The sequence below is a fragment of the Hydra viridissima genome, unplaced genomic scaffold (genome assembly GCF_058129835.1).
Source record: "Hydra viridissima isolate aposymbiotic clone 2 unplaced genomic scaffold, HvirCarnegie_v1 scaffold_2, whole genome shotgun sequence".
NCBI classification, from domain to species: Eukaryota; Metazoa; Cnidaria; class Hydrozoa; order Anthoathecata; family Hydridae; genus Hydra; species Hydra viridissima.
The window spans coordinates 2,571,399-2,587,235 of NW_028324301.1; the positions used below are offsets into that span (position 1 = coordinate 2,571,399).

Sequence of the window (15,837 nt, forward strand, 5' to 3'; positions counted from 1 at the left end):
AATAATAAAATACTTCAAAAATAAAAATAAATAAAATAACTAAAAAAAGCATATGTATATTAACACACAGACACGTATGTGAGTATATACATATGTATATATATGAATATATATATATATATATATATATATATATATATATATATATATATATATATATATATATATATATATATATACATACACATATATATATACATACATATATATGTATGTATGTATGTATGTATGTATGTATGTATGTATGTATGTATGTATGTATGTATGTATGTATGTATGTATGTATGTATGTATGTATGTATGTATGTATGTATGTATGTATGTATGTATGTATGTATGTATGTATGTATGTATGTATGTATGTATGTATGTATGTATGTATGTATGTATGTATGTATGTATGTATGAATGTATGTATGTATGTATGTATGTATGTATGTATGTATGTATGTATGTATGTATGTATGTATGTATGTATGTATGTATGTATGTATGTATGTATGTATGTATGTATGTATGTATGTATGTATGTATGTATGTATGTATGTATGTATGTATGTATGTATGTATGTATGTATGTATGTATGTATGTAAGTATGTATGTATGTATGTAAACATGTATATGCATATGTGTGCGTGTGCGTGTGTGTGTGTGTGTGCACATACACACATGTATACATAGATCTGTGTATGTTTGTATATAAAATCATCGGAATGACGAGAGTTCTGGTATATAACGAGATTTAAACTAACTACAATACCGGTTAAAATTTTTATAACGATATTACGAGGTAATCATTCCGATAACACTTTTTTTTTCCGATATCATATCGGCATGATAACGATATGGAAATGAAACGATAGGCAGATCCTTAATGTATACACATACACACAGATATAATAGGAAAAACTAAGTTGCAGTAAACTTAAATTACAAAATGCGCATGCTCACGTGATTATTTTTTCCCACCCCTTTCCCGTTTCCGTAGCTAATCGGATGAGTTTAAACTGACCCTTACTGAGCCGTTAAAAACCTTGAAAATGTTAATATAAAAGTGAAACCCTAACACTTTATGTTTGACAATAAGTTAGTTTTGCATTATAGGGGCCATATTATCTGGTATACTATGCAAGTTAAACACAGCCTATAGCTGGTTAAACCTATTTAAATTTACAAAAAAAGATGATTAAATGTATTTTACGGCGAAGAAAAATAAAAAAGCTAAATAGAAACTTATTAAGTTTAAATTGAAAAGTAGAAGATCGTTTGGACAAAAATGATTGTAAAAGAAAAGATCATATAAGGAAAAGAAAAAGGAAAAAGTAAAGAAAGTAAATAAGGTATTTCAAAAAGAATTTTTGGTTAAAAAAGCTTCCGTGAAAATCACAGAGACCGGAAAGGATATTTCTATTGAAAGTCAAAAGATATTGTTGACTGTAAGTTTAAAAAAATAAGAAGAGGAAAGAAAAGTAAATATCAATACCATTTTCATATTAAAAATCAGACAAAACAAAAAGCCAAGACAAGAAAACACACAAAAAAACTGTTAAAATAAAGAAAAAATACGTATGAAAAGTTTTTATCTGTAGATTTTATAGTAATTAAGATTATATTTTCTTATGTAAGCTTAGATAATAATAAACTAATAATTAGTAAAGTTAATATATTATTTTCCTTCTTAGATAATATACTTATACATACATATTACACATTTACTTTTTTTTTCTTAATTTTCTTTTTTATGCAACTCACTTAGATTTTTTTTTTTTTTTTTTTACTATCTTTTTTCTGTAACTTTTTAATGATGGTAGTGAAACAACCTTGTGGCATTTGCCTCAAAGCGGTAACTAAAAATCACTCAGCTATCCAATGTGATCTATGTGACAAATGAATACACATAAAATGTAATCGAGTTGACAGACTGACATATGAAAATATCAAAACTTTAAATAGCTGATACTGCCTAATCAGTACAAAAACATTTCTTCCTTTCTCTAATATTTCTGATCTTGAGTCAACAACAAATGCGAAACTAATCCTAAAGCTATCTCTAATCATTTTAACAATTTCTTTACTACGATTACTTCAAAATTATCCAATGGAATTCCAAATTCTAGATTCAACTTTCAAAAGTATCTGACCAATCCTATAAGTAACTCTTTTTATGTGCAACCAATGACTGAAGAGGAAACCCTCGACTATGTAAATTCCACTATCATAGAAGGTAAGAGTGTTGGACCGAACAGCTTTCCAACAAAACTTCTTAAACTGGTGTCAAAAATTCTATGCAAACCACTAAATATCATCTTAAAAAATTCATTTTGCAAAGGAATATTTCCTGATATCTTTAAGCTGACCCAAGTTATTCCAGTCCACAAAAAAGGATCTACGGTTGATTACACCAACTATCGTTTGATTTTTCTTCTTTCTAATCTAAGCAAAATTTTTTAAAAAGTTATGCATAAAAAATTATACGACTTCCTAAACCAAAATCAATGCTTATATAAACACCAGTTTGGTTTTCGTAAAAAGCATTCAACAGCTCACGCTCTTATCGAAATTACAGAAAGTATAAGAGTTGCTCTTGATAATGGAAACTTTTCTTGTGGTGTTTTCATTGACTTATAAAAAGCTTTTTACACCGTAGACCATGACACTCTTCTATCAAAGCTTAACTATTATGGTGTACGCAGCATACCCATGCAATAGTTTAAATCATGTCTTTCCAATCGTCAACAGTTTGTTACTTTAAATGGCACCTTCTCAAACATCCATTTTAGGTCCTCTTCTCTTTATTATTTACATCAATGATCTTAATCTTTCTATCAAAATTCAAATACGTATCGTTTTGCTGATGATACAAATCTTCAATTAACGACAAACTCCCTCAAAAAACTAAATAAATATATTAATGAGGATATGGCCAGTCTTGTTCAATGATTCCGAGCAAATAAAATTTCATTGAATACTAAAAAAACAGAAATAGTAATATTTAAGACGCAATATACTAACTTTTCTAAAAAAACTAACAAGAATGTTCCAAAATACTTGAACTTTAGGATAAGTGGCCAAAAGCTGCCTTTGTCTAGTAACATAACTTATCTTGGTGTTGTGATAGATGAGAAACTTTCTTTTAAAACACACATAAATAACCTTACTCTGAAATTAAGCCGTTCCAACGGCATGTCAGCAAAAATTCGACACTACGTTAATTTTGAAACATTACTATCTATATATCACTCAATTTTTGGTTCACATTTACAATATGCATGCCAAGTTTGGGGACAATCTAAAACCGTCTGTCTTTCTAAAATCGTTTCGCTTCAAAATAGAGCAAAACGAATAATCAATTTCGTTTCTATGATTTAATCCACTTTCTAAATTGTTAATTTGTCTGGGATCAACAACACGGTCTCCTTCTTTCCATATTTCGTAACTACTTTAATAGTAGGACAACGCGTGGGCATAACCTAAGATCAGTCACTTTTAACAACTTAACCATCACACAAAAACAGACAGCTAAACATGGAATAAATTCCATTACATATCAGTATATCCTTTCTTGGAACACCCTTCCGTACACCCTAAAAACAGATTTTATCCTTAGATCCAAGAATCTGTTCTTAAAGTCACTCCATCATTTCTACCTAAAAAGTTACGCATAACTTTCTTCTTTACCTCTATGACTTTTTTCTTTATGTTTGTGTACATTTTATAATCTCTTATTTGAGTATATCTGTATATATGTATGTATATGTGAATACATTATAATAACTATTTGACCTATATTTTAACTCTTTTAAAAGTCTGTTTTATAAGTGTTACTTATAAATTTTTGTAAAGTTCTACTTTTACTGTGACTAGTTTATTTCTTATGATTTTCTCTTGTCTTTTCTTTATATTATTTAGGTCTCTGCGTTTTATTAGTGAATTACTATTTGGAATGACCTGTGTTTTTTGTAACATCCTTAACACGAAATATATTGAATTGAATTTTATTTAAGATAAGTTTTATGAAATTGTTCTCCAATTTTAAACCGTTTTTATCTTTCATGTTTAATTGGAAAGGTTTGCGAATGACGTCATTTGTTTGCTTTTGTTTCCTTATTACCGGTTAGCTGCTTTTAAGGCTTAGGATCCTTAAAAGTTTCTCTTCTAACTGATATATACCTAATTTAATTTAAACATAAATTTAATTTGGTTTAAACACTTACCTAAATTTAAAATTATACCTTAAAAATTGAATCATTATTCAGTAAACTGCCATAAATTAAGCAAATGTTACATTTTGACACAAAAAAGTAAATTTCTTTACGCACAAAACTTGACTGATGTAATTGAATTCGTGCAGATGCCTTATATACTGTGATTGTACTGACAAAAATCACGAACTATTTTTTATGCAAAAGTAATTTATTTTAACCAATACTTGTAAAAAATGCTTGTTGTCTGAAATCTAAATCTATCAACAATATACTAGCGGTTTGAATGAAATTCGCATTTAAAAAATCACTAAGACACATGAATTTAAGTTTCTTTAAAATTAGCATTTCTCAATAATGATTTTGTTAATTTTTTAACTTGTCATTAAAAAAGCAATATTAAAAAAAAAACAAAAAAAAACAAAAACAAAAACAAAACAGAAAAAAACAATGGCATTATTTGGTGGAACAGGTTCATCATTTAACTTTGGCTCTTCCATAACAACTCCTAAAGACGTTGAAGTACAACAACCACCATCTGATACAATCAGCTGTATGAAGTTCAGTCCAAATGCCAATTTTTTAGCAGCCACTTCCTGGGACAATAAGGTCAGAATGTTAAATAGTGCATCATAAGTTATTATTACTAATTTAATTTTTGGATAAACAATCTTTTTTTATTATTATTATTTTTATTGTTTACAAAGTTCCTCAACATTCAAAGCAAGTTTTAACGCTTAAGATTTTAACATTTTTCTAGTTATATTTTAAAGGTAAGGTGGTTTTGCCTCTTGATAATTATTTAACAAGCATAAAGTAAATAAATTACATTTCATAGTTAATATAAAAGCTTAAGTTGATTATGAGAATGAAAATGAAAAAGTTTGTATTACATTTAGTTTTGTATTACATTAGTTTACTTTTTTGTTTTTAAAACTAGATTCGTTGCTGGGAGATCCAAGCAACTGGTACAAGTATACCAAAAGCTGAGCAATCTCATTTAAAGCCAATCTTATCTTGCTGCTGGCATGCTGTAAGATTTTTTTGACTTTTTTGTTACTTTAAATAAATACTGTTTAGATTTAAGAATTGTTAAAAAGTAGCTTAATGTAAATAAGTGACTTTGGTAAGACTTTTTAAATTTTTTTAAACTGAGTCTTAGAGCATCGATAAGGTCTATTGTATTGGTAACAATATCCATTCAATCCACCTAGTATCATCAAATGTAGATGGAAAAGGAAGAATACAAGAAAGTGTTAGCTAATTTTCCATATATTGAACACCACTAAAAGCTGATTCCTGCACCTTTCACAAAGAACTTCTGTGACAATTAGACTGGTTTTTTTCAAAAACCTCTTTAAAAACCTCTTTAGAAACACTGCAATACACTGATCTTAAACTAATTTTAAAAAACTATACCTACTTACGTTTTTTAAAATGAGGAACCATGCAGTTCATTAACATCTCTCTACTGGTTTGTACAAACATATTCAAATAAAATTGTAGTTTTCTTGAAATCTGCAGTTGATTTGTTTTTAATGGTATGATCTACTTTTTAAACTGTTTTTCTTGGTCTTCCACTGGGTGATCTTTTAAACTATATACACAATGGCATTTTACATTTTTAATTTGGTTTTGCATTTTTGAATTAATCAATTTAATAACTGTTTTTTTAATTATATTATTTCTAAAATGCTAAGCCATGTGGATGCTCTCATGACCTTCTATGATCTTTTTTTCTCATAGTATTATCTCATAATGATTAAAAATTATGAATCTTTTTTAAAAATGAATTAAATTTGAATGCACTCAATTTCTCTGTAGTATTGACATTGTGAGTTAAGTGTTGGAGGTGAGTTGTCTTTTAATCATACATATGTTGCTAAACTTGTTGCTAACTGTTGTGTTATTAGTGCTACTGCTCAATCAAAATGGTACCTTGCTTGTTAGAACTTTAATGTCTTTTTTTACATGACAAGCTTTTCCTTTTACTTTCATTCAATACCACTTTCTGCTCTACTGAATCTACTCCTGCCATGTCACTTTTTCTACCTTCCCTCTTATTAATAAAAAAAGTCCACTATTTGGTTAGAGGTTGTGCATTTTAGCAAGTGATTTGAAATATATATATGTGTGTGTGTGTGTGTGTGTGTGTGTGTGTGTGTGTGTGTGTGTGTGTGTGTGTGTGTGTGTGTGTGTGTATAAATTGGCCTCAAAACTTTCTGGTCGGATATAATTAGCAATAACTTGAGAAATACTTAATGATTTAATTACAATTTTTTTTTACATTGAAGTTTATTGTCTTATTTAATATTTTTTAAATAGTCTGTACAGATTTCAAAGGATGCTTAGAAAGTGATTTAATATTTTTGAGAGTAGGTGCTGTCATGACCTGGATCTTGCTTTCAGTAACCTTTTTCGATGCTGCTATCCATTTTTGCTTAAGTTCTTTGTCATCTTTTGCTGACTTGATTATGGGTTGCTCAGGGCAGTTTGGAGGATTTGCATCTTTTGGAACCATTTTGATGCCATTTTGATTTTACCACTTCTTTGTCTTCTTGGAGTAGTGGATTGTTGCCAAATACAGCCAAAAGATAACTGCTTTGCTGTGTTTGTTAATATATCACAAAAGACATTTCTGAAGACAATTGGTGATGTAAAAATTAGAAGTCAAAGTCTTTTGAGTGATGGTTGGAGGACTCTTAAGGCCACAAGAGCAAATTATTTTTCTGTCTGAATATACTTAAATTTGTTGCTGACATAGACACCTTTTGAATGATAATAATATTGATGGCCAAGAAACTGAAAGATCCTTTTTGCAGTACATTTTGTTGTCCACAATAATACATAAATCTTGTTGACTGAAAAGTTTGACAAACTTCCTTCACAGCACATTGCTTTTAATTCTCCATCAATCGGTTGCTTTGGAATTTTTTTCTTGGTGTAAAGCTTCAAATCCTTGTTCTCGAGTGTTTCTGACAAGTAAACAACTGCATTCAAATTTTTTATTTCAATTGATTGAATTCAGTTTGTTTATGTCAAAACCTTTCTTCTTTCCACTGGCTCTATTTCTTTCATTAGTTTGAGTCTCATATCTCCTCAATGTCTCCAGATGAAGATTTAGCAACTTGACAATTTTGCAATTTTTGAATGTGTTTTGGTTGGGTTTTGAAGAAAATTATATATATATATATATATATATATATATATATATATATATATATATATATATATATATATATATATATATATATGGTTTGTTTTGAAGTATATTACAAGTTTTGAGTATATTACACAGTTATATGGATAAAAGAATAGTTAACTTTTTAGTAATTAAAAGTTAATTTGCAGGATGGTACCAAGCTATTTTCTGCTGGGGCTGATAATCAAGCGAAAATTTGGGATTTGGCTTCAAACCAAGCTGTTGTCTGTGCTCAGGTATAACTATAATGATGATGATGATGATTTATGATGATTTAAGATGAATAACGATGATTCATGATGATTCATGATGATGATGATGATGATTCATGATGATGAATCATGATGATGATGATGATGATGATGATGATGATGATGATGATGATGATGATGATGATGATGACGATGATGATGATGATGATGATGATGATGATGATGATGATGATGATGATGATGATGATGATGATGATGATGATGGTGATGATGATGATGATGATGATGATGATGATGATGATGATGATGATGATGATGATGATGACAATTACGATGACAATGACAATGATGATGATGATGATGATGATGATGATGATGATGATGATGATGATGATGATGATGATGATGATGATGATGATGATGCCATGTGTTTTTTCAGCATGATGCTCCTATAAAAACAGTTCACTGGATTCAAGCACCAAATTATCAATGTTTAATGACTGGAAGCTGGGATAAAACAATCAAGTTCTGGGATACTAGGCAGTCCACTCCAATAAAATCATTTAATACGATGGAGAAGGTCTACTGTGCAGATGTAATATACCCAATGGCTGTGGTATCCACTGCACAGCGTGGAATACTTGTTTACCAGTTGGTAAATGAGCCATCAGAGTTTAAGGTTGTTACACTGCTTATTTTAATTTCAAAAATTAAATACTTAGGTATTTTTTTCTTTCCACTCTTTTTTTTACAAAAGTTTCTTTTTGGCTTTTTTCTTTATAAAGTGCAATTTTTTTGTTAGCTGAATAAGTCAGTAAACTTTTTTCAGTAGTTCATTTTAACTTTTTTCAGTAGTTCAAATAAAAGCTGTTTGCTGGATGATATATCAAAGTGGAATCATTTTAAAGTTAAAATAAGTCTTTTTCTGCAATTTTAAATAACTAGACAGTTACTATTTACAGCCCAATTTTTTAAAATTAAATTTTTCTTTGTTAAAAATAAATGTCAGTAACAAAATTTTTCTAATCTATTTAAGGTAAAAGCCTCTCTCAAGATCACCTTTTAGGCAGTGTAATCTTCTATGTGATCAAGATTTATATTTAGAAATTTAGGTTCTTTCATAAGATTAATTTTGAGAACCTTATTCTACATTAAGATGCAATCTTGGTGTTATAAGTTTCTATAAGATAAGAAAAAGTTGTAAAGTTTTTATGACATAAATCAACACATCTTAATTTAAAAAAATATCTTTTATTTTTCTTTAGAAAATTGAATCGCCTCTTAAATATCAGGTAAGTAAAAATATTTGTTGTATGTAATGCTAAACATTGTAAAGTTGTTAATATTCTTTTTTAATTCAAATAAAGTGAAAAAAAAAATCTTTACGGTTGTTAAAAAACTGAGAGATCAGCTAAAACCATTTTACTTAATTAAAGCTGATGTCAGTGTATAGCTATGTATAAAAAAAATGAAAATTATTTTTAATCATGTCAGAGAATCTGGCATATATAACAACAATAATAAAATTAAATTTTAAATTGGAAGTAGATGTTTACAGTCATGTTTGCTTTCATGAACAGGTTTTTATCTAGGGGTTTAAGTTAAAAATTTTCTCACAGCATATAAGAGTAATTTTTTCATAGCATATAAGATTCTAAAATCAGAAAACTTTCTTTAAGGTTAGAAGTAAAATGTATGAAATGATTGAGTTGTTTATATACTTTTTAAACTAATTTATAAATTTATATAGTGAACTAATAGCTTGAAGTAAATAAATACAATAACTTTTTTAAAAAAGAATTTCATATTATATAAAGAAGATTCATTGAAAATGTATCAGTAACTTTTACGTGATTATTTTTAGTTGATGCTATTTGCAGTTTATTCGCTTGTTTATATAAAAAAAAAACTATTCATCAAAAAAAATGTCTGACAGAGTTCAGTCAATGTAAATGTCAGTCTTCAGTCAATGTTAGACTGAAGTCAATATTGACTGAAGACTGAAACTGAATAATAAGTTAATCAGATACTAAAAGTTAGTCAAGTTTTCTAGATAATAATCTTGTTGCATATAGTTGAATGGTAAGGAGGTCTCTCACTCCTTTCTACTAAACATTATTAAAATCTTTGGACTTTAGATTTTATTTTTTATGTGTTACTCATAAATTTTATAAAATGTTTTGTAAAACTTATTTAGCACCGATCTATAGCAATATGTAAAGATGCATCTGGTGCTCCTACTGGTTTTGCTCTAGGTTCTGTTGAAGGAAGAATTGCAATGCAATATATACAGCCAGCAGACCCGTGAGTTTTTATTTTAATAGGGTTTTTTATGAGCTGTGCAAAGGCCTATTTTTAACCAGTTTTAATCAAAAAATAATCATGAATCATTTCTTTGCAAGTGTTTGCATGATTCATATATTTGCAAGTGTTTGCATAATTCAAGTCAAGAAATAAAAGTTCATATATCCTAAATCAGTTGTTACAATTAGAGTCATGGTCATATTTTTGTTTTACAGTTATTCTTGTAGCTATTATCACTTTTTAGCCATTGTTGTATTTAAATCATTGCTGTGCTCAGTTTTAAATTGTTATTTTAGCGATTTCTTCCTACCAGTTGGTAGCTATCATATGCATTTTATCTATAAACAAATTTGGTAGCAACTTGTAAAATTTATACAATCTTTGAAAAAAAGCTTTGAAAAAAATTGTAATTTTTAAATATTTTAGTTTTAATAGACTTTGCAAATGCAGATAAAATTATTTTATAGAAAAGTGAAATGTTTTAAACAATAAATTTCAGAAACTTATTAAGTTTATGAAACTTAATTTTAACTTTATTTTATAGCAAAGATAACTTCACTTTCAAGTGTCATCGTTCAGATGTCTCTAATGCCAGCCAAGTACAAGATATATATGCAGTAAGTTTAATACTTTTAAGTATGAAATGAACTTTTAAAATATGTAATTCACATATGAATTTATCTTCACATATATGAATTACTCTTAGAAGGAATAAATTTCTAAAGGTTTCATTTTATCTATTAATCTACCTACTAAATCTTTTGATTACGTTTGTTATAACTGAAAATGGTAAATTTTAGTAAGAGAGATTTTTATGGTATTAAGTAAGTAGAAAACCTTTGTTACTTTTATAAAACCATGTGACAGTACTTTTGATTTCCACATTAAATATAGTAAATTTCATAAAGCATGAAACTTAATAGTTCAGGCTAGTTTATGTTGTTAAATATAAATTCACAGGATTTCAGAAATAAACACATAATAAACACAAATAAAGTCTTATTCCTTATCCACTTAAATCTTTCCATTTAAAAAACATGAATAGCAAAAGATAAGCATAGTTATTTAATACAGAGCATACTAGTATCCTCATGTTCTTCTGAAAATATAAATACAAATCCTACCACATAAATCATTATAGAGTTGTCTGACATTCTTCCTTGAGCAAAACACAAATTTTCAATTAATACAACTACAGGATCTACTACATACTAGAATATATATATATATATATATATATATATATATATATATATATATATATATATATATATATATATATATATATATATATATATATATATATATATATATATATATAAAAGAAGATTGCAGTTTCTCTCTGTTAAGTTTTCTGTTTATCTTGTATATGTAGAAGATAACAATCTAATTTTTTTTTTCTAGTGGTTAATTTATTTTTAGGTAAATGATATAGCTTTTCACCCACAACATGGGACTCTAGCAACAGCAGGGTCTGATGGAAAGTATAGTTTTTGGGATAAAGATGCAAGAACAAAACTAAAGGTTGATCTTTTGAAATTTTCTTTTTGTTTGCATGGTTTTATATAAAAGCTATTGAGTTGCTTATTTTTGCTCTTATTAGACATCTGATGGCTGCCCTCAGCCAATCACATCATGTTGTTTTAATTTTGATGGAAGTATATTTGCTTACTCTATTGGTTATGACTGGACAAAGGTTTGTGACATTTTAGAAAACCAGAATATTTTTCATTTAAGTTTAAATGAGTATTTTTGTATAAGCTGAACTTGTTTTAATTAGAAATTTTTACTTTTTAGGGTCATGAGTTCTATAATACAAATCTGAAACCTTCAATCTTTATACGAAATTGTGGAGATGAACTAAAATCACGATCCAAAAAGTAAAATTATGGAGATGAACTGAAATCACAATCTAAAAAGTGAATATTTGAAAACATCAAATTAGAGCTCGCAATAACAAATTTTCTCAAAGAGAATTAAATCTTACAGAGAAAAAGACATTCTTTGTTTTTGTACTGATTGACTTGAGGTTTAAATTTTATCAAATAGGAAAGTTGGAGTTTAAAAAAATAAGTACAGACAATTTTTTTTTGCTATTCTTTTATTTTTATCAAATAAAATACGAGTTTCTTAAAGTTTACTTCTTGAGTTAACTGATCTTAAAGTTTATCTCTTGAATTAGCTGATTAAGATTATGTCTTAATTAGCTGATTAAGATTATCTCTTGAATTAGCTGATTAAGATTATGTCTTGAATTAGCTGATTAAGATTATGTCTTGAATTAGCTGATTAAGATTATGTCTTGAATTAGCTGATTAAGATTATGTCTTGAATTAGCTGATTAAGATTATGTCTTGAATTAGCTGATTAAGATTATGTCTTGAATTAGCTGATTAAGATTATGTCTTGAATTAGCTGATTAAGATTATCTCTTGAATTAGCTGATTAAGATTATGTCTTAATTAGCTGATTAAGATTATCTCTTGAATTAGCTGATTAAGATTATGTCTTGAATTAAGTGAGCTTAAAGCTTATCTCTTGATTTAACTGATCTGAGAGTTTATTTCTTGAATTAATCTTAAAAATTATTTCTTGGAATAAAGTAACCTTAAAGTTTATCTTTTTAATTAACTGATCTTAAGGTTTATTTCTTGGAATAAAGTAACCTTAAAGTTTATCTTTTTAATTAACTGATCTTAAGGTTTATCTCTTGATTTAACTAATCTTAAATATCTTGAATTAGCTGATCTGCACAAAATATTTTGTTGTTTTTCCTTCAGAAAATATAAAAAATTAATATGAATTCTCATTGGAAATTTGAAAAAGAAAATGAAGCATTCAACCAAAATGAAACTCCCTTTTCAACGCACAGAAAGAACATATATTTGACATTTGGCTTTTTGTTGTTGATATTATTGTTGTGTTTGATAAATTTAATAGTAAGCTGGAGGTTCCTTTTATTTTAATACTTATAATAATATTTATAATAATATTTAATAATTTATAATATTATTTTCAAAAGTTTCAAAAAAGTCTGTGTATAAAATTATTAAGTTTTTACATTTGATTTAGATTTTGATAATATTATACTCAGTTCTAAATATCCAGCTGTCTGGTATGTCATCTATGTCATTTTTTAAAAATCAAGGCGAAATTAAATGGATGCTTGATGCAGACTTTGAAACTATTTCTCTTTCATCATCAACAATTGATGGTTTTTCTGACCAAGATGTCGTTTTTCAAGGCAACAACCAAGATGTGAGTTGATTTTTTTGTTTTTTGATTTTTTTGTTTTCAGAATTATTTTGATTCTGAATTAGTCTATTGCTCAGCTTTCAGTAACTTAAATCTTGCTTATTGATTTTCAGGACTCCTTTTTATAAAAAAAAAAAAAAAGAAAGAAAGAAAAGAAAATTAAATGACTGGAAAAAGTAAACATGTGACTTTTTCTATAAACAAACAAATTTAAACAACATTTTAAAAACTATGCACTTTTTTTATAAATATTTTTCAGATTGAATTTTCTGCAGAAGACTCCTTCAGATCATCAAGTATATGATTTTTTATTTTTAAAATTTGATGTCTTATGATTTTAAATTAGATGGTAGATCCCTGAGATAGGGGTTTCATTTCTTTTAAAATCTATTTTCAGTGAAAGTGACGAATAAAGGAACTTTTTTGAGAACGGAAAATTTCAAATTTTTTGATCCCAGCTCGCAAAAAAGTATTTTAGATTTGAATGGGGCATCTTTACACTCTGTCATTGGCGAGTTCGACGGAAAATCAATTCAAACAGATGTCATTCGTACTCCTAGGGTATTTTTTTTTCTTAAGAGGAGAATTATTAGCATTTTAAAAGGTTTTTTTTTAAACATTGCATAAACTTGCAAATTATTGTTTGTTTGATGGCCTAAATAAAACTTAAAAAATTTAAAATCATTAAGGTTGTTTCGGATGATAAAACTGATTTGTCATTTTTATCCTTGGGTGGAAACATATCCATGACTGGAAATCAAGGATTCTACGGTGATTTTAAAAATCTTCATACAAACGCAGTTGGTGACGTCCTCTTCAACATCAAAAATAAAAATTTTGTAAGTGTTCTGAAATTGAGATTTTTTTGTGGTTCAACTTCTATTTACAACTGTTGTGGGTGATAACCAAATAATAGTGGTGTTTTCATAAAAATATAAATTTGTTGCTAAGTTCTTTGCATATTTCTTATGTAAATAAGATATAACCCAGCAAGCACACAACGTTGAAACAACGTTGTTTGCTTGCTGGGAATAATATAAATACAAAATAATATTTTAGCAAAGGCTTGAGTTACTTTTTTAGGATTTAATCTTTGATGGGTTTTTTGGTGGAATTCGTGTAAATCCAGCACGAATACCGAATGCAGCACTCAACGGTACTCCGATATCTAATGTAAAAAAGTATAGACTATGTTTGTGTACGAAAACTGACCAACTATTTCGTGTTGAAATAAAATCAGATAAGCTAACATGTGCAATTGCCAATGAAAATCCTTGTTAACTGAATCCGAATCTAAAAAAACAAAGATCAGCTATTGATAGTATTTAAGAAATAAATCTTGCCATCTTTTTTTATTTTTTTACTCTATATTTTTTTCTCATGGCTGGAATATTTTTACTTTATTTTATACTATTTAAAAATTATAGTTCACACACACACACACACACACACACACACACACACACACACACACACACACACACACACACACACACACACGTGCATGTTTGTAATGTACATAAATATTGTTATTTAGATAAATATTCAGTTAATAGATAGATATTCAGGTAAATTTTTATCTGCTTTTCTTAATACCCTTAAATGAAAGGTCAGAGAGTTGTGTAATGAGAGGATCCTTTAAAAGCAGTGAAAAGAATGCATTTTTTGCAATCTTTACTTTATTAGTTACAGTAATTTTAACTATTTTCGCATTTAGCTATGTAATATATCATAAAACACTTAGCTATGTAATGTTTCATAAAACATTTAACATAAAAAACAAACGAATGCGCATTCTGCAAAAATCAGTGCAATTTATTTTTAAGTTCTTCTTGCTCAATTTTTATCAAAATCTGACCAAAAAAATTTAAAGAGGAGCTCTTAAATAGGATTATTAAATTTTTTTTTTTTTTTTTTTTTTTTTTTTTTAAATACTAAAGAACCAATCTGATGTAAAAGCAATGGAGTTAGGGACCAAACAGCAAAGTTGTTAGAAATAATTTAACAACTTTTTTACTTTGAAGTTTCTAATCTATAAAAAGTGTTGAATAGATGGTTCGTTCTAATTAATGCTGGACTACTCCCTTAATACATTTTTGTACGAAAACGTGTCTTTGATATTAAACTCAAAAATTTCCTCATATTCGCTTATTTAAAGATGGAAAATTATTGTTTTGGGCGGGCTATAAAAAAAAAAAAATCGCTGGATTTTATCTAAATTACGTCACTTTAAGAAAACGTAAATCCCTAGCAAAGACCTTTCGTAACCCAATATATTGTTCTCTAAATAATTTGTGACATGAAGAATAAGAGTTGGAAAGAGTGGTCTAACATTACTCAATAAACAATTCAAAGATGACTCATGTTATACCAATTACTTTATGATATCAGAAAATTTCAAAAGTATCTTTTGCCTTAGGACTAACCTGATTATGTGTTGTAAGTTTCTGACCCCAATATCAATGAAACATCCTACAAAAATCCTTAGTTTAATGAAATCCTGCATTAAAATTCGCATGATTAATTCCACTGAGTTTTTCCCTTATTTTACTCATGAAAGTAAAATTGATAAGAATTTATGATTTAGAGCCTTGTTATATGCTGTATTCAATGAGACATTTGAGCAGTTGGCTTGTTTAGTCTGGGTGTGAAAGGTTTCGT

General features: G+C 27.8%; 2 protein-coding genes across 2 annotated transcripts; both read left to right on the forward strand.

Moving 5' to 3' along the window:
• Positions 1-4,562: 4,562 nt before the first annotated feature.
• Positions 4,563-12,061, forward strand: LOC145183889 (mRNA export factor-like). Its single transcript, XM_090080461.1, has 10 exons — positions 4,563-4,812; positions 5,144-5,236; positions 7,555-7,641; positions 8,057-8,296; positions 8,883-8,909; positions 9,815-9,921; positions 10,466-10,538; positions 11,344-11,445; positions 11,525-11,617; positions 11,719-12,061. Exons 1-10 carry the CDS (start codon positions 4,654-4,656, stop codon positions 11,803-11,805), a joined length of 1,068 nt encoding a protein of 355 aa, XP_089936587.1. The 5' UTR covers positions 4,563-4,653; the 3' UTR covers positions 11,806-12,061.
• Positions 12,062-12,107: 46 nt separating this feature from the next.
• Positions 12,108-14,749, forward strand: LOC145183910 (uncharacterized). Its single transcript, XM_090080466.1, has 6 exons — positions 12,108-12,860; positions 12,994-13,179; positions 13,436-13,472; positions 13,574-13,737; positions 13,866-14,015; positions 14,260-14,749. Exons 1-6 carry the CDS (start codon positions 12,720-12,722, stop codon positions 14,455-14,457), a joined length of 876 nt encoding a protein of 291 aa, XP_089936592.1. The 5' UTR covers positions 12,108-12,719; the 3' UTR covers positions 14,458-14,749.
• The last annotated feature ends 1,088 nt before the right edge of the window (positions 14,750-15,837 follow it).

Excerpts from the sequence above, each read along its gene's own strand:
- LOC145183889 (XM_090080461.1), top strand. The coding sequence starts at position 4,654 with ATGGCATTATTTGGTGGAACAGGTTCATCATTTAACTTTGGCTCTTCC. Across the intron at positions 5,237-7,554 it reads TATCTTGCTGCTGGCATGCT|GATGGTACCAAGCTATTTTC; the intron begins GTAAGATTTTTT and ends GTTAATTTGCAG. Across the intron at positions 10,539-11,343 it reads AAGTACAAGATATATATGCA|GTAAATGATATAGCTTTTCA; the intron begins GTAAGTTTAATA and ends ATTTATTTTTAG.
- LOC145183910 (XM_090080466.1), top strand. The coding sequence starts at position 12,720 with ATGAATTCTCATTGGAAATTTGAAAAAGAAAATGAAGCATTCAACCAA. Across the intron at positions 13,473-13,573 it reads AGACTCCTTCAGATCATCAA|TGAAAGTGACGAATAAAGGA; the intron begins GTATATGATTTT and ends ATCTATTTTCAG. Across the intron at positions 13,738-13,865 it reads ATGTCATTCGTACTCCTAGG|GTTGTTTCGGATGATAAAAC; the intron begins GTATTTTTTTTT and ends AAAATCATTAAG.